Genomic DNA, 24,885 nt, shown 5'->3' with positions numbered 1-24,885 from the left:
TGCGTGACAGATGTGGCCTGCAGAGGGCGCTGGAGGAGCTGCTCACAGCCGTCCAGTCACGGTTTCTCCAACCCGCCTCTCCTCAGGCCTACATGACACACGCTCCTCTCTGCAGGTTTGACAAGCACAGAGATTCATCTCATGTCCAGCGACACTTTGCTGCCACGTTCTGTCGTCGGTCTCCGTCCAGCCATCCTTTGACGATCTAAGAGTCTCCGAATGTTTCAATTACAACCTGAAATTTAGCATCAAACACTCAAATCCTCAAACGTAAACCTCGTGGGGGTCACGTAAGGTCAGTCGGCGGCATCCTCTTTGAAGCGTGACAAAAACTGGACAGCACACAGCTACCCATCCTACTAACAGTCAGTAAATCAACGTGAGGGCTGACCGCCACGCCGACAATTCCTTTCTTAGGAGTATCGGAAAGGTCAAGTGTCTCAAACACATTATGGTTCATCCCCTCGGGAGCGCAAACACACGTACATGAAAGTATGTATTGGAATTAAGGAACAGAAGATCAGCAGTATGACATCGAGACGATAATGGTCGAGGATAACGGGGGAGGTAAATGGAAAGAAATGGAAAAGGCTCATCCTCTGGGGAGCATGAATATCTAAATTTCAAGGCAATCTTCCCCCTCAGATTTGAACAGGTTTAGAGCATTTCTTTTCAAATTGTGGCCTGGTAGTTTTGTGTACTAATCGGTCAGTGAGGGTGGAGAACCAAAACATTGAGATCCATCCTCTGAATATTCACAGTAAATGAAAACTAGTCATTTATATTTAAGATTGACTGTTGGTCAAGAGGAGGGTGAATCCCGACCGAGTTGAAACCAGCAGTGACGTCACCCGTTGGTTTGTTAACGGGCGTCATAAAACCTCGAGCTCGGATTTTGTCCGGCGCCGTCTGGCTCGTTCAGAGCGCTTGAAGCAGGAAGTGACCATATTTGGGCGAGCTGGGGGGGGAGCTGATCTGATTGGAAACCCGGCGATACTACGTCCCGCCCACCAAATGCCGTAACCTGACTGCACCGCAGACCTGTCAATCAAACAGACATGCCCCCCCCCCAAAAAACACGTCTTTTGAAGCGTATTTTCTAATTAATGACGGATTATTTTCAGATGGACGTCCAGAAAACCGATAAGAAGGAGAGACTCCAGCGAACAACACCGAGATAACTTCAGGAGAAAATGTATTCACGGAGAATTTTACGAAACTCGTTGAGTGGGAGTCTGTGGAGTCTTTTTGGAGACAACCTCTAGTGGCACCCGGTGGTACTGCAGCCTGAGGCGCTTCTGCGTCGTCGTCAAATTTCAGAGCCGTCAGATACGAACACTTTTATACAGTCTGTGTTCACACATGCACCTCAAAGGGTCACGCTGAAGGAAGCATGTCGCCGTTTGCCTGCTTCCTGCCTCCACTTTCACCTGGGACTGTAACATTTAGGCCGGGCGTGGAGCTCAGGCTGGTGCTGTGGGTGATGTAACGGTAGAGAAAGGCTGCAAGTGCGACATTACGAGTCCACACACACACACACACACGCACGGTTTTCAGACCTGCATCACTGATCCCATGATGACACAGAAGAGTGAAACGTGTTTTCAGCCGCGCCTCGTCTGATGACGTCACCAGAGGTCCAACCGCACAGCTGCAGCAGAGACGCTTGTCGCTGCAGCAGCGCAGCATTAAGATTGCGTTTGTGTCTCAAGGACTATAAATAGAACATATAAATATATGATTGCACTCACAGTTGCCAACTCGGTAGCCAGCAGCAACATCTGCTCTGTGTGGCGACGCGGGGCTCAACGTCCAGGAAGACAACGATGACTTGGACATTTCCAGCTGTACACAAAGCTGTGCATTGTGTCTTTTACTCAATTTAACAAGACTGGAAGACAAGTATTTTAAAGCATTCATGACTGTTATTCAGGTTCCTATTTGCTTTGGGAATAAGCAGAAATCACCGTCATTTAAAAGGCAAATAAAACACCACGCGCACACACGTTAAGTTTGTAATGTTTAATTTAGATTGTTTAATGTTAATTCCATGCTGTGTTTCAGTAAGAACAATACAGATTCCCTGTCTGTGGCTCCAGTCAGATATCCAGTAGTACAAATCAGCTCCAAGTTACACATAATGAAGCAAAACAAGAAGAGCAACGCAAGGAAACCGCAAAAGAAAGAAAGCCTCTGAACCTCTAGGAGCTTCAAGTAAAAAGAGCGGGAGAGGAGCAGCCGAAAAGAAGACGCGTGAACTCATGCAAGCGCTGATCATCTTGATTTGAGGGCTCTGTGGAGGAGCAGGGCCGGATTAGATTGAGACTTTTACACCAGTGAGAAATCTCCCAAGTTTTTTTCCATTTTTTTTTTCTTTTTTTTTTAAATCAAACCACCAGCTAGACATAAATCCACCTCCCGAGATTCAGCATGTGTGCACAGTTACAGTATTTCAGCACAAAGTACAGTCCAAGGATAACTACAAAAACATGACAACAGAATCACTATGGTGTAAAAGTTAAGCACTTCTTTGCCCCACTTGGATATCGCGAAATTTGCCAACTTCCTCTGAAAACCTAAGTTAACAAAAAGGGCATTTGTAGTTTTCCAACCTGCCCATAAAAAGGTCAAATGATCTGCGTGACATTTCACTAAAAACAGAGATAAAATAGCTCCCATAACTAATAGTCAACATTATCAGTAATAAAAGTTAATTTCTGTAATTACATTAAGAAAAAAATTCTCAATACATCCAGCAACTGATAAAAATAGAGGAAAAAGCAACAACAACAAAAAAAAAAAAAAAAAAAAAAAAAAATACAATAATGAAAACAATGATAACATTTTGAGAACCGCTTGTACCAGGACAAAAAAAACAAACAAAAACAAAAACACAATCCAGGGACCTCTTTCTTTATCTTTGTCTTTCTAACATTGTATTTCCTGTCTCCTTTAAGTGGTATTTACTTGAATGATGTAAGGGCTAATATAAAAATAAAAAAGAAGAGAAAAATAAACTTGTTAACTCTGAGGCCCTGCTGGGTCTCAGAGATGCAGAGGTGGAAGAAAGGAAAAGGAGGGGGAGGAGAGGAGGAAGAGGAGGATGGAGGAAGGTGACTCACGGGATGGGAGGAAGAAGAAGAGGAGGGAGGGAGGGAGGGAGGGGGGAGAAGGAGTGTGAGGAGGTGAAGGGGGGGGGGGGGTCTCAAGTTGTTGGCTGTTGGTGGCATCGTCTCACTGGGGCTCGTCCTCAACGTCTTGCAGTGTCTCTTTGTTCTGTTCTTCACCTGCAGGACAGAAAACGTGCCGTTAGCCGACGGTGAGAAAGCAACACACACACGCACATGCGCGCACACACACACGCGCGCGCACACACACACGCACGCACACACACACACACACGCACGCACACACACACAGAAACTTTCTCCAATAAACACTGATTTGCTCTGAAAACTGCTCGGAGGATTCTTCCTGCACTCGCTGACTTTTTAAGGACTCGACTACAGACTGACAAAAAAAAAATTAAGTAAAAAGAAGAATTTTGACTTGAAGAACGCGGTGAGGCAGAAATATGAAGGAGCAGAAAATATAAATACTCAAGTAAAGTCAGAGTCCGACCAGTTATATCAGATATCGGCCCATCACAGGTATATATCAATATCAGTGTTTCCGATATGAAAACGTATTTACGGAACATAATGCAGAAAAAGATCCTCAGAATAATTTAGAAATTGTTCCATTTGGGAATTATTTTTTTGACATTTATAATTCTAACGTTCCCGGTGAAGTTTAGCGTTTCAGTGCACTGATGTCTTTTGGACAATACAGTTTATTATTAGACTGAATAACATCTATCATATCCTGCCTCCATAACATATCTTTACTGCAACGGTTTGATAACCACACTTCAGTCAATTTATCAAAATCTATAGTTTCACCTCAAAGCAGGAAAAAGAACTCAGATGTGATGAACTTCTCTAGTTTGAGTAAACGTCTGTTTGAACAGATGCTTCTTTTAGAAAACACATCAACCATTCATCACGTGGAAATCTGGAAGAACCGTGTCAACAATCCAAACAATCTGGGTGAAATTGTGCAAAAATATGTGTCATTCAGTCAAGTAGTTCGGAAAACAGTGAAATCAGATCAAAACGTGGGGAAAGAAAACAACCAACCAGAGTGAACAGAGTTTGACCATTCGGTCAGTTAAGCTTTTACACAACACGGACACATGCGTGTAAATGAACCGTGTCCTGGTTGGAGGCCGCACGCGACTCGAACCCGACAAACACGCTTCAGTTTGTCCGTCCGCGTCGTTGACCGAAGGGGCAGCGTGGCACGAAAAGGTCGAGCATGCCGGTGAGGTGATCCGCCTCTCGGATCACATACGTGTTGAACAGGCAGCGACGTGAACGCCCGACAAACACACCTCAGCAGAAAGAAACCAGTCGGACCGGTGGGAAGATCAAAGACTACGGACGGTTACCGACCGTCCGTCGGACGGAGCGGAAGGCGTGAGTGACAGGTGAGGATGGAGGTATTCAACCGGGAGTGAGTTAGTGCTGAGAGGGAGGAGACGGCAGCCGCGCACACACGCACACAAACACGCACACAAACACGCAGCGAGGCGGGGGGTGAGCAACACTTACAAAGTACAGTTAACATGGGAAATGAACAGGTTTGTTTCCTTTAGGACTCTACAGCAGAGGGAATGAGAAAGAGACAAGAGAGATGATGAGTCACGGGGTAATGAGACGGTGTCTGAGGACGCTCGGCAACAACTGCTGGAACAGATGGAGGAAGAGAAGGAGGAAGAGAAGGAGGAAGAGAAGGAGGAGGCCGAGCGACTCGGTGCGTTTCAGAAGCCAGTTGAAAACCGCGAGCTTCCGTTTGAACTGAAATAAGGTCAAAGTCTTGGCGAGCTGTGGTGACATTTCAGCAGCGAAGGCCATCGGAGGATTTACTGAGCCGGTGTTCAATCCTTCTTGTGACTCGGCTGCTGTTGAGTTAAAATGCTCCCTGTATGCTGATCATCAAGTGAGACCGGCGGAGAAGTGTCGCTATCAACGTTTCTGTTGTTTAATATGAAAGAAGGATGCGTGGGGTAATTTAGAAACGTGGTTATATAGAATTTTTACATTCCGAGCAGAGTTCACAGTTTGAGTGCAGTGACGTCATTTTGAAGGTTAAGTTGGTCGTTTAACTGTAAAATATCCTGCTTCTCGACATATTTGTCACACATGTTTAATAACCACATTTTGGTGGATATATCTTTGTTAAATTTCCGTATCGGTCAGATAGAAAGTATCACTAACGGTTGTTTGAGTTTACCCTGATGTACGCTGTCGGATCGTATTTACCAAGCAGTTCATACTTATTACTGGAACTGTCCAACTATACATGTCTCATCTATAAATATATGTTTGAAATCTCACAGTTTGAATACTAATCAGGTCCTTTTCTCCGCTAAAAAACAGAAAACTTTACATGGAACTTGTATGTTTTCTCTGACCGGTTGAAAAAGAACCCAAACAGACATTTGTCCATGTCTTTCTGCTGCCCTGTAGATTATGTGTGTAATTTATTAAAGAGAAATGAAACTAAAAATGAAAAATTGGATAAAAAAAAATAATAAATCCTGATTAAATATTTCCCTCAAATCGTTCAGCCCAGGATTCAATTGCTGCGACGGCGGAGAGCAGGTGATGTTTGTTAGGTGGGATGACTGCAGCTCAGCTCAGCCTCATCAACACTGTAGACAGGAACTCTGCAAGAACCCGTCTGAACCGGGACATGCACACTGTGAACACCTCGATCCAGGTCCTGGCGGCTGGACTCTTTAAAATGTGTGGATTCACTTTAACCGGTTCTGTCACATTTTCCTGAGGAGGTGCGTTTCCACCGCAGGAACGGGAACCTTTTCAAGAACTCTTCTACCTGCGTTTCCACCGAAGGAAACGAGGTCTCAGATGCAGAGAGATTTTACCCCCAAACAGCCTCTGCTGGGGGTTCAGGAAGGTTCAGGAACTAGCGTTGCTGTTAAAACACTAAAACCCAAATGTGCACAAGGAAGTTCTACACCTGGCAAACTTCCTGCTCATTACTTCCTGGGAAATTTAAGTTCCTGGATCTTTTGGTGGAAAAGCCCCTCCAGATCACAGCGGACATTCAGCTTTCAGGTTCTCTCGGCTGCTGTGTTTCAGTAACAGAGTACCGTTTCACTCCGGGACATACGCACAGGGGAGTTAAACACAAAGTAAAACTGAAGCGCCAATTGCAAATCTGAAAATCCAATTTGAACTAATTACTCGAGACCGTCAACCAATTGCATCAATTGTGCTGAGGTCCAGTACACAAAGCTGAGTAAGCAGCCAAACTAGCGGCTGAGGACTCAGCGGGGACAGAAGTCAAAAGGACAGACTGTTCTCATAAACACGGCAGCTCTGATTTTCTATTCAGACTGTCGCTGCCGATACTAATTAAATGATGTCATATATAGAACGTGATGACAGAGCTGTGAAAACCTTCAAAAAAAAAAAAAACCCAACAAAGTAGACTATTAACTGCGCCACTAATCGTTGCGATCACACCAGATCAGGTTGCTCACAGTATCGAGGCGATGTTAGAAACGAGACGTAAAAAGGAGTTTAGGTGGGAAACAGGAGATGCGAGTGAGTTAGTTCGTCAGCTGCTGCTCCTGGAAACAGCTGACAGATACACGGCAGATACAACGGCAACACAGCGGCATACGAAAACACCTTGTGCTGTTGTGATAAGGACGGCGGCGTGACCCTCTTACCCTCTCCCTGCATGTCTGAAGTCCATAGTGTCAGGTTGTCACGTAACAACTGCATGATAAGTGTGGAGTCCTTGTAGCTTTCTTCACTCAGTGTGTCCAGTTCTGCGATGGCGTCATCGAATGCAGCCTTCGCCAACCTGAGCAAACACACGGCGGTTGAAATCATTTCATACTTTCAAGGTTTTCTTTTGAACCGTCGAGAAATTGATTTAAGGATCCAGATTTTTCTGGTTGGTTTTTCCAGGCTGCAGTGATACCAGACATATAAACACACGGTGTTATGCTACGTGGTGGGGTTGGGGTTTGGGGGGGGGGGGGGGAGGTTAAGGGAGAAAAAGAGTCGACTCGACTGTGAGGGGTCGGCCTCTAGCATGATGTAATACAAAAGTATCGCCCTGCTTTAAACTTATCAATAAAGCTAAACACAGACATGTATTAGCTTCCCTTCATTGGCTCCACAGAATTAAAATCCTTTACATTTAAATCCCTGAACGAGCAGGTTCCCTTCTCCTCTTAAAGACCTCACGGTACCATTTCATCCCAACAGAACACGTCGCTTTCAGGGTTCACGCTTACTTGTGGTTTCCGGACGCCTTTTCAGATTAACCAGCTCCCAGAAAGCCTTTAAGATCAGGCTGAAAACATTCCTCTTTGATAAAGCTTATAGATCTGGTTGTCTCAGATGACCCTGAATCCTCCGTCGACAGACCTCTATAATGAGACCTTACCTTTGGCTCTGCATCGATTCGTATGCCAAACATTGTTTTAACATTGATGTTTCTAATACGGTTGTCGTGCTTTGACTTTTATTATCGCTTGCCGGTCTATACATCCTTTTTAAATATTAAGTGCGTTGGGTGCTGGTTGATGAGGGACTTTGAATGGAACTGATTGAATGGCTGTGTTGGAGGAGCAGTAACCTGCAAGCGCGGTCGGGTGAGTTGAGGATCTCGTAGTAGAAGACGGAGAAGTTGAGGGCGAGGCCGAGGCGGATGGGGTGCGTGGGCGGCAGCTCCGACATGGCGAGATCGGTGGCGGCTTTGTAGGCCACCAGGCTGTTCTCCGCCGCATCCTTTCTGTGGTTGCCAGTGGCGAACTCCGCCAGGTACCTGTGGTAGTCACCCTTCCTGCGATTGGGGGAAAACAAGAGTGGACGCAAATCGGACTTTCAATAGTGTGCAACTAAATTACAACTGAAGTGCTGTGCTGTTAAATGAGCCGTCACTGTTTACACTGTAATATTCTCCCGTAATGTGTCCAGTCGGTCAGTTTCCCTGATATTCGTGTAGTTTCCCAGCGTGATGTCACCAAAAACCCAAATTCGCCGTGTGAATAAGAGTCGGTCACAAGGATCGTTTCCTGTAGTTGTATTCTAATCAAGCGGCGACCAGCAGTGACGTCACCCGTCGGTCTGTGAACGGCCGTTATGAAGCCTCGACTTCGGATTTTGTCAGACGCCATTTTGCTGGTCCCGAACGGTTTGGAGCCGGTCGTTGCCGTTTTATTCAGGTAAGCTGTGAACAATCGGCAGGAGGAGCCCGGCTAATGGTTTCTCGGAGACCGTCAAATTCCCTGGATTTACATCTAAATATTGCATATTCAAAACACATAAATGTGTCAAATAATTAAGCTAGCTCAAAAACACAAGGGTCTTCTGCTTTGTGTGTCAGCACCAGGGAGGATTCATTTATTAAATCTTCTAATTAACATTCAGCTCTCGAAGCGCTTACATTTTGTTGTAGAAGACCTTCGACTCTCCCATGACGGCAGAGGGAAGTAGGTGTCGTTCCAGTGCGTCCAGAATGTCCTGACAGATTTCCTTCAGCTCATTCTCAACCTGCCGGCAAACAAACAAACATTCATTCAGTCAGAAACAACATTTTGGTCATTTACCATTGAAGCCCCACCTGAAGTACAAATTCCTGCTCTTGTGTGGTTGCAAAGCCCAGTGAGGGTTCACGTGACAGAAATTCTGTCATCAGTTCATGTTTGCAGGAGTCTATCTACACTAGTCGACATCCACTGTATTGTCTTTTGGACCACATATCCTTCCCTTTAAACTCCATAATGAAGGTCAACCTTAATATTTGATATTTACTAATCCGATTAGGGTGTTGCCGAACGCTCATCAGGTGCAGTCGCAGTGACACGAGTGACACGTCCTCCAGTGGAGTTACAGTTTGGCTAAAGACATCAAGGTTCAGCCATGTCTGAATCCCATTAGATCTTTGACTGCAGTCCAACGGCCTCTCCCATCTCTCTGACACACTCTGGCCTCACTGAGAATAATAGCAGCTCCTATTTCCCTTCATAAAAGCGAGAGAGAGAGAGAGAGAGGGAGAGAGAGGGAGAGGGAGAGGGAGCGAGAGAGAGAGAGAGAGAGAGAGAGAGGACTTGCCAACTATGACTCAGATGCAGTCTGTCCAGTAGCTGCACATCGTGTGTATCAAAACATGAGTGATCTCACAGGAACACCGCGAATCGCAGATGCTTTCAAATGACAAACATATCTGCTGTAACGGGACGCGGGGAAGTCATACGAATACTAATTCTTCCTGAGTCTTTTACCGTTTGCCTGTATTCCCGGATCATTTTCAGCTTCTCCTCTCCACCCTTGTTCTCTTCCCTCTGTTCGATGCTGCTGATTATCCTCCAGGAGGCTCTCCGAGCCCCGATCACGTTCTTGTAGGCCACCGACAGCAGGTTCCTCTCCTCCACCGTGAGCTCCACGTTCATGCCCGCCACGTTCTTCATGGACTCCACCATCTCTGTTGAAGGGGACAAATGTAATACTCCTTTGAGCACTTTGTGTTTTGCATTGTTTTATGCTGCTGCTCAACTTCAGGCCTCGACAGTCCCCCTAACAACGAGCCGTCAAGCGTCTCGCGCTGCCTGAAAATGACAGTTTACGGCCAAAATCTGTACAAATATTTGACGTCCGACTTCTTTAAACTGCCGTGTTAATTAATGATCCAGATGTCTATCTAGGCCGGCTTCACCTATTTACTTAAAAACGTTGAAAACTGGCACAAATCAATGGGTCTTTGGCTGAGCAAAAACGTGCATAATGAATGAACAGGCATCTGGGAAGTCGTGCTCGGGGATAATTTACATCTTACAGAACATTTAAATGTGACCTGACAGAGGGGGCTACGGGTACATGGTGAGGGGGGGCTTCTTCACCAGCTCCAAACCTCCTCCTCCTCCTCCTCCTGCCACCGAACCAGCAAACAGACAGTAAACCGGTTCCTCAGATCAATGACCTGAGTTTGAGTTGTATTTCACGTGTAACCCTTCTTTTGATAACGATTACCTTCCAGGGCTAAATGGGGAAAGTCTGCGACGCCCAGATGTTTTTGGGCAAATATCTGCCTTTCCACACCTAAAATGAATTGATCCTTCAACAACAGGTTAATAAACACGATTCCAACACGAACCCGACCACATTCCACCAAGGTTACCAGTTAGCCGGTGAACCATAAATCACTCTGTAAATACACTCGATCCAAATCCCGTGAATGAGTCATGGTGCATTCACTGACCGTTACTGGGCAACATACGACCGGCAGCAGAGGAAGGCGTCTAAAAACAGCCTCTGCGAGGCCTGTAATGGTATGACAGGCGGACAGGAGTGAACCGGAGGGAGGAAGAGGGAGTCGTTTTCACCAAATCGATCCGTGCAGCCTGCTTGCGGGGAAAACACCCCGCCGAGGGAACAGCTGCCCTCCCACTCCCCGCTCCCCACTCCCCGCTCACACACGGCGCAGCTCCCCGGGAGCTGATCCGGTCATCCAGCTACCGCCGCGGCGACAGAACCACACGAAGGAAATGGAAGGTGGTTTAATATCATTACAAAGTCAGTCAAAAAACAAATAAAAAATAAAAACAACCCCGCTGAGTGTCGGACCGAAGCAGCAGCTCCGGTGTGGAGCTGCTAGCATGGTGCAGGGGAGGCGACTCCTGACAGCTCACGCTCCACTGAGCCGCCATTTTGTTGTAGCCCGTCGCTACCGTTAGCCCGCTGTCGGTCACATCCGCGCGGCGTCCGCGGAACAAAGAGCTCTCCGGGCGGAACAAAGAGCTCTCCGGGCGGCGTCCGCGGAACAAAGAGCTCTCCGGGCGGCGGCGGATGTTTGAGCGTCGCGCTGGTTTCTTCCACCGAGAAGACAACACGACGTGTCCGCGGAGAGTCCGCTGGGAGGCGGCGGTTAGCCGCGTTAGCAGGTCGAAGCTACAACTGAGCGCTGCGACGATAACGGTTAAAATAAATACAAATAAATAAATAAATAAATAAATTAAAATAAATAAATTAAAAAAAAAAAACCCTCCCAGCGGAGAACACGTCCCGGAGCCTTACCGTCGTATCTCTCCGCCTGCTCCGCCAGCTTCGCCTGATAAACGAGGTCCTCTCGCTCTCCCATCGTGTACCGAGACGCAGGTCGATGTCGAGCCGGCTGTTGAACGTGATCGACGGCGAGTGAAGAACGAGGAGGAGCGCCGGTCTGTCGGTAGTTCGGTCGGTGAGTGAAGAACGAGGAGGAGCGCCGGTCTGTCGGTAGTTCGGTCGGTTCCTAGAAACCAACTGGGTCGCTGAGTGTTCCGCCCCACCGGCAGCGCTGCATTGGGATGGAGTAAAGATGGCGGCCGGCCTCATCCGGGTACTGCTCACACGAAGCAGCAGCTCGCCCCCCCCGTAACTTCGTTTTTTTAAATTTTTATTTATTTATTTATTTTATTTTTTACGGAGCAGAATTTCTGTCGCCGCATTTAAACAGAAGCTAACATGAAACACACGTTTATATTCGCAATAGGTTTGTGATTTAGGCGAACTGGCGTTTTAACATGTGTTTGTCTCAACATTTAAAAAAACAAATAAAGGTTTGAAAGGTTTGAAGCCAGAAGAGAGAAAAAAAAAAAAAAAAGAACCACCACCTGCCACTCAAACTACACTCAGCAAAATAGGAAAGGACTCTGTTGGAGGTCCTCTGCACAAATACTACCACAAAAATATACTCCAAATAATCTTGTATTCACTCTTCAAGTGTGCTTTAACTAATTAACCTAAGATTGTTCTCCAACTAAATTTTCTTTTTGACTTTTATTAAACTTTACTGGTTTTTTTTTATTAGTAAAAGCATTAAAAATGAGATAAAAAAAAAACAACAAAACTATTTTGGTGAACTGTATAATAAACTGTATAATTAATCAGTCGTTTGAATATTATTTTTTTTCTGTACAAGTGTCCTTTTATTGTATGTTTACAGAGTAATTTTGTTGAAGCTCCGTACTATCTGAAACACTGCTGTAATTTATAATGATATATTTTTTTATGACCAGCAGCAACAAACAGATTAGAAAACTAGTCTGTATTTCCCAGGTAAGAAAGAGCAGCATAAAGGGGTCAACATCAGCTTTACGTTTTTGGACACATTCCCACTTTGCACTGACTTCATACAGTGCTATTATAAATATGTCACAGTCCAATGATTGGCAGTGATTTCTGTAGCCAGGCAACTGTCATGTGCAGCGTGAATAACATACTAATGCATGAAACAACTCATTTGTCATGGGTTTGACTTTATTTACTAGTATATTAACACATTACATGCTACAGAAAATAAAAGGTAATTTCAATTGTCTTGAAAGAATATAGTGTTATAATAAAATGGCACATTTTGATATTAACACAATTTCCACTGGCATTCTGCCACCCCTTCCTTTGTACGAAAGGAAACGAATGACTTCATGCAGGGCTACTAAAAAAATACTTCTTGGTGGTTTCATTGGCAACACAATTTATAAAGATAATGATTTATGTAGCTGAGCACCTGCCGCGTGCAGAGGGAGTGACAAAGAAGCTTGATTAGATCAGAACCACACAGAGAGAAACGGACCGGGCCAAAAGCTGGCAGTAAACACAAATGTTACTTTTGTCGGCCAGATATTTTTTCCCAAGACGTCAGCTACATTTTTTTTAAATAGTAAAACATGGCGTTGGGTTGCGGCCAACTTCAAAATGAAATGTGGAGGCAGGACAGAGCTCGTCAGGGAAAGCTGGAGGGTCGAAGACACTAATGTTTCAAAGCAATCGAGGATAATTACAACCCTTAACGGGAGGGCATATACCAATGCAGACTCAGTGGGACAGCAGCAAGTGCATTCTGTTAAAAATCTAATTTCATCTCCTTTAATCTCACAAACACTGGCAGAATATGCATCCAGCCACGACCCCGGCTTTCTGAATGTCGTTACAGTGCCACCTAAAGGTGACACGGTGCGCTGGCCAGAAATACTGGAGCGTGACATCGGAGAGGACGCTAGCACTGGGAAGAGACAGAGAGTTCTCCCAGATCAAATTCAAAGTGGACCAGGTTCACTGTGGCTACACAGCCGGCCGCTTCAATCCAAACCAGTCTGCCTTATGATTCATGAGGGGGATGATTGTCGGGTTTCAACACGTAGATCGATCCAGATTCATTCTACAACTTAACTTCCTTGGCAATAAAGAAATGGCTGAGGGAGGAGATCAAACAGTCCAGTTGGCTTGTACACTGAAACTGGCAGAAGCTTTAAATTAAAAAAAAAAAAAAAAAAAAAAAAAAGGGAGGGAGGGAGAGGATTATCTGATGAAGCACAAAGGAAACACGGGCCGATAAGCCTCAGGATTATAAGAACAAACCGGTGCAAGGTGGCAACAAGATTATTCAAAGTAAAAAAAAAAAGGGGGGGGGGGGGCAGGTACCAAATAATACCACTTTCTCTTTTGTGGGACACGTTTGACAGGATGTGGACACGGAGCGGTCCTTTTAGCTAAAGTCTATTCAGTGAGCACTAATATGAGAAGACGGTACGAACTCACAGGGTGGACAGCCGACGTTCACTCTTCAACTTCAACCACGTACATCAGACGCAGGCCGAGAACCCATGTGGCCTCCGCGGGGACTTGGAGCCCCCCCGGGCTTCATTTTGCACCACCGACCCATCGCTCCCTCTCAACAGGCAGCAGTAAAAAGTGCCCCCCCCCTCACCCCCGCCCCCCCCCCCCCAAAAAAAAACCCAGCTATGAAGAAAACTACAAAGATAACAAAACAAAACAAACAGTATTTAGCATGTAATGAGAATCACTTAGTACATCATTTCATAACAATGTTCTTTTTTTCATTTTTTTTCTTACAAAAGACTACTTGGTGGTACTTGGTCGTAGGTGATGGATGGGTGGGTGGGGGTGGGTGGGTGGGGGCGCAGGTCGGGAGGTGAGAGGGTGTAGTGTTTGACTTCATCGCACCCCTCCTCGACAGTTTCTCCGGTTCGCTGCTGGTCTGCACTCAGGTTTATGTCCTCCATTTGATGTTTGGTGGGGGGGGAGGGGGGGAATGGGGAGGAGGAGGAGGAGGAGGAGGAGGAGGGGGCTGTGTGCACTGGTCCTTGGTCTTGCCTTGTGCTCCTCCTGAAGAGCTGTACACCTCCGGCTGACCGAACAGTATTCCTCGGTTTAAATTATTCTTGGTTCTAGCAGCAGGATTGGAGCCTCGTCTCGTAGGTGAACCCAGAATAATGCTGCATTCATGTCCGAGAAGAACAAGGGCAGATTTTTAAAGTACAAAAACACCTTCCACCTCGGCTTCAGGACGCAGTAAACACGGCTAGAGAACATCATTCAGTCCCGTTTTTGTGATTCAACCGCCATCTGTGAGAATGGATGTCAGTCAGGACTCCTTTGAAGAAACACATCGCCACCATGTTCACCTCATTGCTACTATTTGAGATGACTGAAATTATTTCTTGCATAATTGCTAGAACGGTTTTCAATCATCTGTAAAAAAAACAACAACAACAACAACAACAAAAAAAAAAACAATCAACACCTGGATGAAACTTACAGAAATGTCAGATTTCCACATGATGTACCACATTTCAGGTGTAGCTGGCGCACATTTGATGACATCATGTCGTTGCGTCCCTTCTGCTGTGGTTTAATGACACACGAGTGGACAGTTAGCGCCACCAACTGTTTATTGATTAACAGTATGGATTTTGTTGCAGCGCTGCACACCACACATCTGTTGTGAGCATGTTTCGGTTTAAAGCCAAACGAAGAAGAAGAGTACGACGACTTGGAGGTTTGTCAGATTTTGCAACGAAAAGGTGGCGTTCAAAGGCGCTTTTTATATCTTCTAATGTGCCATCGCAATAAATGGCTCTCCTTCTGTTTCATGAGGTTTGTGTTAAACTAGGATTAGGCTCATACTGTCATTGTGGCATAAAAGGAACAGAAAACAACAATTAAACTGTTAATCACAACTGCCTGTGTGACAATTACTCGTCATCTAAACCTTTGTGATTTTAACATCTTTCATCAGTTCTGGACAAACGAAGGGCAAAATGTAGCAGAAAATAATGCTGCCGCAGCAGGTTTGTCTGCGTGACTGACATTTGCATTTCTCACTACATGCACGCACCGAAGCAAGCCCATCACGATTTAAAGGAATAGTTTTGGAAAATATGCTTAGTTGCCATTTTTGCTGGTCCAGTAAATATGAAGCTGGAAGCAGTCAGTTCAGCATCAAGGCGGGAAACAGGCGCTCAGCTCGGCTCCGCCCACAAACACACTGAACAACACGTCAAATCCAATTTGTTCAATCCAAAGTTTACAGGAAACTATTTAACGTTTCCCCCTTGCTTTCAGTCCGTATGCTAAGCTAAGCTACTCCTGACTTCATATTTACTCCTCAGACATCAGAGGCGAGTGAACCTTGTTGTCTAACTCTCGGCATGGCGGCAAATCAGCTTCTCAAAATATTCGTTTAGGTTTATAAAATGAATCAATAGCAGCTTCAAACACGGTTGTTGCTGTTCAGCGTCTTGCTGTACTGCCCTCCGACATGAATGCAGCATGGGCGACCCCTACAGCATTGTAACCGTGGTGACGGACGAGGATTGAAGGAAAAAAAAAAAAAAAAGATACAAAAATGACGCGGCGCTGAGCAGTTATCTCCCGTTTCCGACGCAGGAAGAGGAAGTGGTGGAGCTGTGCGGTGAGGAGGGAGCGTCGATAACGCGTCTGCAGCCGAGGGAGGAGCCGAGTACACGACCCGGGTCAGTCAGTTAGTGGGTCGAGAGCAGGAGGAGGAGGAGGAGGAGGAAGGGTTTGATTATTCAGACAGGTGTGTGTGTGTGCAGTACAAGGCTCCAACGTTTTTGTTCTCAGTGATTCTCTGAAACTGTACTTGGTGCAGGTAAAAGCTGGAGGAGACGTGGAGGAGGTGGGAGGGGGGAGCGGGTGTGCAGGGAGCGGGTGGGTGGGTGGAGAGGTTGGGGGGTGGTCCTATTACTAGTGTCCAGGTAGAGCGGCCGGCTGTCCGCTCTCAGCTCAGTTCGTCCTCGGTGTTGTGCTGATCCAGCAGTTTGACGTGCGTGAAGGGAAAGTGGCCGCGCTTGCCTTTACACTCCCCCTCCCACTGGCCGTTCACGTTGATTTTGGTCACCTTCACCATGTCGCCCACCTGGAGGGGGAGAGGGAGAGGGAGGGGGAGGAGGGGAGAGAGAGAGAGAGAGAGAGAGAGAGAGAGAGAGAGAGAGAGAGAGTGAGACAGCTGACATCATCCACGCTCCTGTCAAACACACACTGGTGTCACGCAGTGATCACTTCCTCATTTCGTGTTCATGTTGATGTGGAATATTCCTGACTGGTTAATGCATCGTTTAAAACAAAGGTCTTCAACAGGGGGTCCGCGACCCCTCGGGGGTCCGCGGAGGTACTGCAGGGGGTCCATGAAATTTTTGGTTGATTATAGACAATTTTTCAGATTTTTTTCCCCCAATTTTTTTTTTTCCTGTTTCGGGGTCCTTGGCCTGAAAACATTGAACACCCCCGATTTAAAATATTACAAAATGAAGTTAAAAATGGATTTTAAATAACCAGAATTGTCAGCATTCATTTTACAGTTGACAACTTGCTTTTATAACTTAGGATATATGGATGTAATAGTTTGATATATCTCTATTGGTGTGAGTTGTCTCTGTGTCTCACCTGTCCAGGTACTGCAGGTGGAAATGAGCTAGTAGCTAAATCTGGTACAAAGTATTTTTTCTCAATTTGAGATCGATCTATTTCATTCATGGTTCCACTGTTATTATTATTATAAATCTTTTTTTAAATGGCATTAATAATTTCGTAGAACCTGTGTTTGTGTTGTCAGTTTGCTTGTTTTAACGGACCGCCGGTCCAAAACTCAAAGATCTGCTGCGTACCGTCATGTATGATAGAGATCATTTGGCGTTTTTACAATAATAATAACGAAACAATAATAGTTGCCAATTTTGTTTCAGCAGAACGACTGATTAATTCATTGTTGCGGCTCCGAGCGGGCTGGTGGTCAGAGGAAGAGAGAGATTTCCGTTTCACAGTATTTCCTGAGAAAGAACCAAACGACGGTTCGAAAAACAGCCTGAAGGAGTCAGCGGCTGATGTGAAGGAGTCAGCGGCTGATGTGAAGGAGTCAGCGGCTGATGTGAAGGTGACTGACAGCTGCCGTCGGCCGTCTTTCCGTGTGTTTCCTGTCGACCTGCGCACACGGAGAGGAGCGGCCGCCGCCTCGTCACTGAACCTGAACAAACACCGACTCGCGGACGGCTCCAAGGTTCAACTCTGCAGGTTTGCTGCTCCTCGTGACCGTCAGGGTCGTTCTTTATGTCCCTTCAGCCTTCAGCTGCACTTTAAATTAGTCGAGTCCCTTTTCTGGAAGCTGAACAGCTCGTACCGAATTGTCCTGAAGGTTCTTTTTTATCTTCAGCTAACAACCGTCGAGTCCTTTTGATGAATCATTCCTTCTGTAACGTGTCAGATAAGAGTGACAAACAGCTGGTTTTGGGCCTCCGACGGCCGACTGGATGCTGTTAGTAATCAAAGAAGGGGAATTCTTTGACAACTGGAACTTCAGTTCAAGCGAGAACATGACAGGCCGAAGTGGAGGTGGATATTAAAATGAACTGAAGTTATGTTTATATTTATAATAAAAGTGATACGACCTCGCTGATGGCTTGAGATCAAAGACTGCCTCGATTTGACTGTAATCCTTTATGTTTTCTATTTATAGTGATTTGTCTTGTGGCTTTATTCCCGGCTGTACCTGCAGTGAGTTATCAGTCACATGACCAATCAACGGAGAGGAGACGAGGAGACGAGGAGACGAGGAAACTGGAAACGCGCTGAAAATCAAATATGTGGCATCAACTTAAAAATGGCGTGCAACATTTCTCCAGGGAAAACGTTCTCATTGGCCTCAAACGTATTTCATTCGCTTTCACGGGAAGTCGAAAGAACAGCAGCAGATCTTCACATTTCAGAACCAGAAACAAGCGAGTCACATCGACTCGGGATTGTTTCAGCTCTAATCTTCTGTGACGCAAAAACAACAGCATGAACTCAGAGCGACTCTGTGCTCGTGGATTTCATTATTCTCTGCTGCTGCTGTGTTTTGTGGGTCACTCATTCAGAGGGCCGTTGCATTAGGAAACGCTTCCCGTGTTCAAACTGAGCAGAAGCGGGCGTTTTTTCAAAGAGGGTGCGTGTCAAGTAGGACGAGTGAAGGGCCGTCAGTGGGCGAGGCTTTATCAAATAAAATGGAACAAAAAAAAGAAAGAAAAAAAAAGAAGCACCGACTGCCCCTTATCTCCGCGCTGAGGATCAGCTGAGGACGTACTTTAAATAGAGGTGCTGAAATGTCTGTGAAAAGCATGAAGGGCTTATTATAATGACATAAAAAGCCGCAGCACCTTCGACAGACAGCGATCACACTGAATACTCCCGACACGCTGAATGAGGGAAAGACAAAATGTCACCAAGAAAAATATACTGCCATTCATTCAATGGTTTGTAATAGTCAAGGAATACAAAAAAAAAAAAAAATTTAAAAAAAATTAAGAGAATAATACTCCGCTTGCAGCTTCTCAAATGTCAGAATCGGCTGCTTTTCTCCGCGTATAAGACAACAGAGTTTTTTTTCCATTATCTCTGACATTTCACACTCCGATTGATTTGAAAGTTTTAACGTGCAAATATAGTACAGAGTTTATGTCTGCAGAGAATGGTTGCACTTTAATAGATCGGAGGACCTTTTGCAATATTAAATAATAGTGGGAATAATTAGTAGTAGCCCTAGTTTTTTCCATCTCTATTGACGTGGGCCGATTAAATTCCCACAGGTGTTCATGTTGTTTTGTCCACTGGACTTATTCCAACTGCGTCTGGATTTGAGCTTTGTACAGACTAAAATGATATAACGATGAAGACAACTCCATGATACCGAGGGTTCGTGTCTTGTTCTGTTCACTCATGTCAGGACTCTTACTTGTGCTGTGCAGGACTTTTGACAGAGTTGTTTCAAATCACTCACTGCTCTTCTGCGCTTACAGGAAATTAACCTCAGCGTGTGAACACATCAGCCTCCAAAATATCTGCAGCTTTAATTATTTTACCCAGAAGTCAACGTGTTTTTGTGTCCTCTGTTTAACACTCTCAATAAACACACTGATTCTTCTGTTCAGCAGCAGCAGTGGAAAATAAATACTTTTGTTCAGTGTTCAGGAACAGCTGCAGCTTCCTCAGACGCCTTAATTAGAAAAGTCTTTACGTCGGTGGCCCCGCCCCCTTCCTAAACGGAGCCAAGATGGCGACCGTTTAGGGTGAAAAGTGTCCAGAGTTTCACACTTCAGTTTTGCAGCGTTTTAAGTGCATCATCCTGGTACTTGTAGTGAACTGCATGTTTCTGTACTTGATGGTGTGAACGCAGTAACGCACTCAAAATAGTGAGTGTTAGTACACAAGAACAACATCTGGAACACAGCTCTGTCATTTAGAGAAGACAAGGAAAATAATAACTATACGCAGTCTAACAACATGAAGCGTATGCTGCAAGTTAGTTTGAATTGCTAAAGATAAAGAGAGATGTTCACAATGAGGAAACCAAAGTTAATTATTAAGTGTCCAGTGCTGCCGTGCTGAGTCACTTATGGCCAACTAGAGAGCAGAAACCAGCCGCCTCGCATGGGTCGCAGCCAGAACGCTGCACCACAGGTGGGAGTGGAAGAAACCAACTTGTACAAAGGATGTCATACCTCAAACCTCAACCTCAAACTAAACCTGATTTTTTTTTTTTCCTAGCTGACTGGGAATAAAATAGACAGACATCCCTCAGCAACACTTGGAATTTGACTCCGCACAAAAAAATGTGAATGTGGGTGCAGATTAAAAGAGTCAAAGACGGGATCTGTGCCGGTGTCTTCAGCCGTGCCGTCCCGCAGCAGAGACGAGAGCCCAGTCGGCCCGGCCTGCCTCCTCGTCCCGCTCCCGGCTCAGCTGGACTCCTGGCTTCACAGAGACCAGAGGAAATGGTCCTGTTCCCAAACACAAACTATTTCCTTCCCCCAATGACCTGCTCCGTGGGAGCCCGCTCTCACTTCCGGACAGTTGAACAGCCCGGCCACTGTGAGCAGCGAGCACAGCTGAATGGCAGTTTTCATATTTGGGTGAACTAGTAGCTTCAAATCGGAGGGGAAATGCCCCTCAATCAGCGAGAGCTGACGGCTGAAGCCGGAGAGTTAATGACCGTCACGGAGAGACTTTACGCAGGTCAATCTGTAATGTCACTGGGCTGATCTCTGCAGAGGAGAAATTAAATGACCAGATTAACCAAAACCTAACAGAGCCGGCTCAGCACTTTCTGACCTCGATTCCTCTTCACCAAGCTCGACAAAACACTGAGGAAGAAACAAGCAAAAAAAGCACAATGGGGAAAGAGAGCCAAAGAATGTGAGCTCCGTCTTCATGCGCTTAAAGGGGCGGGACCTACGTCCTTCTTCCTAACCCGGCGGCTCCACAGGGCACGGGTCCATAATGTCCCGTCCTCTACGCGGCTTCATACCCCGCTGGGAGCCGTTCAGAAGTGAAGCGTTTTATCTGCCCGATTTTTGTTGACTGTTTTGATCCTTTATCACAGATTTTTGCTGTCAAATGGACTCTTGTTTTTGTGTATATGGTTGTTACTACTTTGTTGCGCTGTTGCCGACAGACGAAGTTAATGCAGTTTGCTGTATCATCGTTATTTTGTACGTATATTTCACACTGCCAACAGCAGCAGAATGCATTTGTTCCTCGACTTGAAAGACCGGGAGGACAGATGTTGATGTGGGGACGTGATTTAGGATCAGAAGTCTGAACGGGCCTTTTATTTAGAAATTCGCCTGAATTCTCTACGTGCGTTCGTGTGTCTAACTTCCTGCCTGGATGATCTTTTCTGTGCAACTCGACGAGGCTGCCGGTCAAAAATGAGATGAGGCGCGTGTGTTTAGTGGAGAAGAGAAGAGAGACGCTTCTGATATGTGGAACCACAAGCTCCGTCTAGAACGGCCGCGATCACCTCTAGCGGCGGCGTCGCAGCCGGTTCCAGCCGCGACCGTCTCCTTTCTTTCAGTCGAGAACATCCACAACACACATCGATATTTACCTCTAAGGCCAGGGCGGTCTTGTCGTAGGCATTGGGCACCCTCTTCTGTATGGCCCTGGCATAGACAGGTCCGTTCTGGAGATTTGGGAGGGGGGTGGGCTGGGCGTACTGGCTGGGGTCTCCCAGCAGCGGAGCGCCAGACTGGGCCGCCGAGCCGTCAGAGTTCCCTAGCATCCCCATGCCACCCGGCGGTCCCCCAGGCCCGCCGGCCCCCGCCACCGAACTCGGAGACGCCGGACGATACTTCTCCACATACGGCACGGGGATCATCCCCGTCCGGCCTTCAGAGTTCTGGGCGTTCCACCACTGCTCCTCGGGCTTCTCCAGAACCCGGAGAATATCGCACTTCCTAAACGGGAGATCCTCGTCGTCGTTGCCGGGGAAATCGAAAAGCGCTCGGACAAACTCGTCTTCCAGGCGCGGCGGGGGGCCTCCGCCGGGGCCGGCGCTCATAAAGGTTGGGTGTTTGGACTTGTTGATGGGTTCTATCAAGGTGGTTGTATCCAGGTAGTGGATTTTATAGAACTCTAGCAAGGCGGGGAGAGCTTCAAACTCCTGGTCACCGATACGGAACCTCGGATGGGCCAAACCTGGTGAGACGGACGGAAGACAGACAAGGAAATCGAGTCAGACACCTAAAAATACATCGTTTCTTATCCAAAACACTCCACACGTTCACGTCTGGGAGATCTGAAACCGGGCTATTTATGTGCCCAAGCATGACAGTGGTGATTTCCAGAATGACCAGGAAGTATTTTTGTTTCCTTATTTTACTTTTTTTTTTTTTTTCCCCGCACACATCGGTGTTGTTCCTTCCAATTAAAAGTCTGTCTATTTCTGAGAAGGAGGAAATGCAGCTAATATTACACAGGAGAGAGAAAAAAAGAAGAGAAGAGGCGCCGCCTGGTCAAAGTCTGTTCATACCAAGAGACTTTTGCACATTTGCTTCCCTTCCAGCTGGTGAATTGGGCTCAATTTAAAGGTGCTCCACACACTCAGTGTGCCATCTGAAAACTCCCACCGGTGACACAAACGTCCACCTATTGCTGATTGTCTGAAACAATGTGTTGTGTAACACCTCCTGAGCTGTCTGTCTGAGCACTGAAACCATGACCATGCCTTTTAATAAGCTGAAGCACGCTTCACTGTGTCTGGCCTGCCGCTGTTCCTCACACTACACAAGGGGGGGAAAGGTAGCCTACTATTGCGCATCTCTTTTGGTGCAAGTCATGCAAGAATGGTCACATCAGCATCTGCACATATCGAGCCCCTCCATGCCCCCCCACCTCCTCCACCTCCTCCACCTCCTGTGTTATCTTACCTGGACCGGATTGTCGGTTGTTGCTGATGCTGTTAATTATGTAATGCGAGACTTTGGAGTTCTCCGACACCGACAGCACGTAGTCCCCGGGGCTGGTGATGGAGTCCCGGACCAGAAACACGCCGTGCCTCTGCCCCTGCAAGAGAGACACAGCCTCCTGCCTGCTCAACCGACCCCAGTACCAACTGCCGCGGTCCTCCGCGTCAAAATTTCCGGCCATGATAACCACTCGAAAGCCGAGGCTTCACCGGGCCTTCCCTGCTCTCCCTCCCGTTATCCACAAGCAAAGCCTTCAACTCATACAAAAACTTTAGCGCCTAGAGCACGTTTAGTAAACAGGCGACATCCGCAGCTGGCCGTTTGGGCATCAACTCGCCGACACAGAAGCTCAACCACGTTATAAAAAAAAGGACTCTTATTGTGTTTATGGTCAGAAATCAGCTCTGTCGAGCAGAAAATGCGTTTTCGCGACAGAATTCCTGCCAGAATCCAGCCGCCGATGACAACTAACTTCAAAAACTGAAATGGCGGATACGGGAAAACAAAAAAAGACCCCACTCACCGGATGTGACGTCGCGATTATGTGCAGCACACGCACGAGCGTCAAGTCAGTGTTGATCTGCAACAGCAACAAAAAAACTTCCGTTTCAAAAGATAATATATAATAAACCAGTTAACAATCAACAGATTAAGTCAATTTATAGTAACGGTTTTTGGTAAATCTCATTGAATGAAACTGGAGCCGTTTGTCATCCAATATTTGAACATATATTTTCTTTTACAGAAAAGACAAATCTGTGTGCTTTTATTTTGGTGACTTTGTGCCTTTCCGGTTCGGGCTGATGCCGCCGCGCTTGGTGGCGCCGTCCTTCATATTGTCGGGCCGTTGTGAAACCTCTCGCGTACCTTACTATTGCGCCAGTTCAGCAGCAGTGCTGCAATTACATTATGGACACAAACACTTGCATTTTTGTCCCCGCAATTATTTTTAATCTCTCAAATAATATTTCGCAATTTTATCCCGGTGGATGTAACGAGTTGGTTGCAGTTTGTAACATTGGCCACTAGGTGTCAGCCAAAGACTACTGAAAATAATTTCAATACCGCCTCACTCTTTTCGTTTGATTTGCAATATCACAACATTTGTCCATGCTAAATAATCAGATGATTATTTTTAAGTATGAAAAATGCACGTTATTCTAGCAGCAGACAGAAACCAGACCCCTACTTCACACAACTAAAACAATTAACATGCTGCTGCATTTGTGTAACTAACCTCTCTTTGTACCAGTTTACAACAGCCTCCTGACGAATGCTTTTGTTAATAAATTAAACATTTAGCAGTGTTTTTGTGAAATAAGCTTATTGCTTCCCATTTCCACAAATGAATAATGTAATAGATTCTCCTCTCCTGTTTGCGTGATGAGTGTGGATGTAGAGCTGGAGAGAGATTAACCTAGATTAACATAAATAATGGAGGCAGGAGGTAACAGCTAGCCTGGCTCTTTCGGAAACTAATAATCAGTATCTGGTTTTAATTAGGTCACAAAGAGAAAAAGTAAAAATGATAATTTGTAGTTACTGGGGAGTCAGGGGCTGTTTCACCCCCACTTCCAATATTTATGCTGAGCTAGGCTAAAAGCCAACTGATTTGTGCAATAGACACTAATAATGAGAGGTTTACTATTTCATCTTGATTTTGTCAAAAAAAAGAAGAAAAAAAAGCGCAAATCATTAACTGCCGTTAAACGTCTCCTATGGAGACATATTTTGTATTATTACAAATGCGTTTTATTGTCACTGATTTCCACCGGTCTCACTTATTTAGGCCTCCTCCCATACATAAATAAACTTGTATATCTGATTACAACTACAGTGTTATAAACCATAAATGAGATCATTACTGATCTATAAATGATTTATTAAAACGTATCATTTCTAATTATATTGTATAGTGTAGTATTGTATAGTGTATAATAGTTCTTGCTGTGAGAGGACGGGTCAGGAAAAAAAAACAAAACATGATCCTTTACAACTTGATTGTTAATGACTCAACAGCAAGAATGATTTCATAACAATCTTCTCACCCAGGTTTGTCGCATCAAAGCATATAGCCTACATCATTCGCTGTAATGACTTATGTAAAGGAAAACGTACAACTGTAAAAGCACAGGGGATATTTTTCCATATGTTAATTTACTGCTGGTGTGGTGGTGGTGGTACGAAGGCTCCTTCATATTAAGGTCTGTGTAATGCTG

General features: G+C 45.7%; 2 protein-coding genes across 3 annotated transcripts; both read right to left on the bottom strand.

Annotated features, from left to right (window-relative positions):
* Positions 1 to 2,007: 2,007 nt before the first annotated feature.
* Positions 2,008 to 11,471, bottom strand: ywhae1 (tyrosine 3-monooxygenase/tryptophan 5-monooxygenase activation protein, epsilon polypeptide 1). 2 transcript variants are annotated; one of them, XM_069147419.1, is made up of 6 exons: positions 11,160 to 11,317; positions 9,371 to 9,570; positions 8,533 to 8,639; positions 7,723 to 7,929; positions 6,803 to 6,939; positions 2,008 to 3,287 (listed from the first exon to the last, which is right to left on the bottom strand). In XM_069147419.1, the coding sequence occupies exons 1-6, from the start codon at positions 11,221 to 11,223 to the stop codon at positions 3,235 to 3,237; spliced, it is 768 nt and encodes a 255-aa protein (XP_069003520.1). In that variant the 5' UTR covers positions 11,224 to 11,317; the 3' UTR covers positions 2,008 to 3,234. The 2 variants fall into 2 exon arrangements, with proteins under 2 accessions (XP_069003520.1, XP_069003519.1); XM_069147418.1 differs by lacking the exon at positions 9,371 to 9,570 and having other exon boundaries at positions 11,160 to 11,471.
* A 2,377-nt stretch (positions 11,472 to 13,848) lies between these two features.
* On the bottom strand, positions 13,849 to 23,150 carry crk (v-crk avian sarcoma virus CT10 oncogene homolog). The gene is made up of 3 exons (XM_069147417.1): positions 22,628 to 23,150; positions 21,307 to 21,896; positions 13,849 to 16,305 (listed from the first exon to the last, which is right to left on the bottom strand). The coding sequence occupies exons 1-3, from the start codon at positions 22,845 to 22,847 to the stop codon at positions 16,168 to 16,170; spliced, it is 948 nt and encodes a 315-aa protein (XP_069003518.1). The 5' UTR covers positions 22,848 to 23,150; the 3' UTR covers positions 13,849 to 16,167.
* Between the last annotated feature and the right edge of the window lie 1,735 nt (positions 23,151 to 24,885).

The sequence above is a fragment of the Embiotoca jacksoni genome, unplaced genomic scaffold (genome assembly GCF_022577435.1).
Source record: "Embiotoca jacksoni isolate LCO1_2020_lvr unplaced genomic scaffold, fEmbJac1.0.p SCAF_14, whole genome shotgun sequence".
Lineage (NCBI taxonomy): Eukaryota > Metazoa > Chordata > Actinopteri > Embiotocidae > Embiotoca > Embiotoca jacksoni.
The sequence above is the reverse complement of the archived record's forward strand: the minus strand, read 5'-3'. Positions and strand labels throughout refer to the sequence as shown.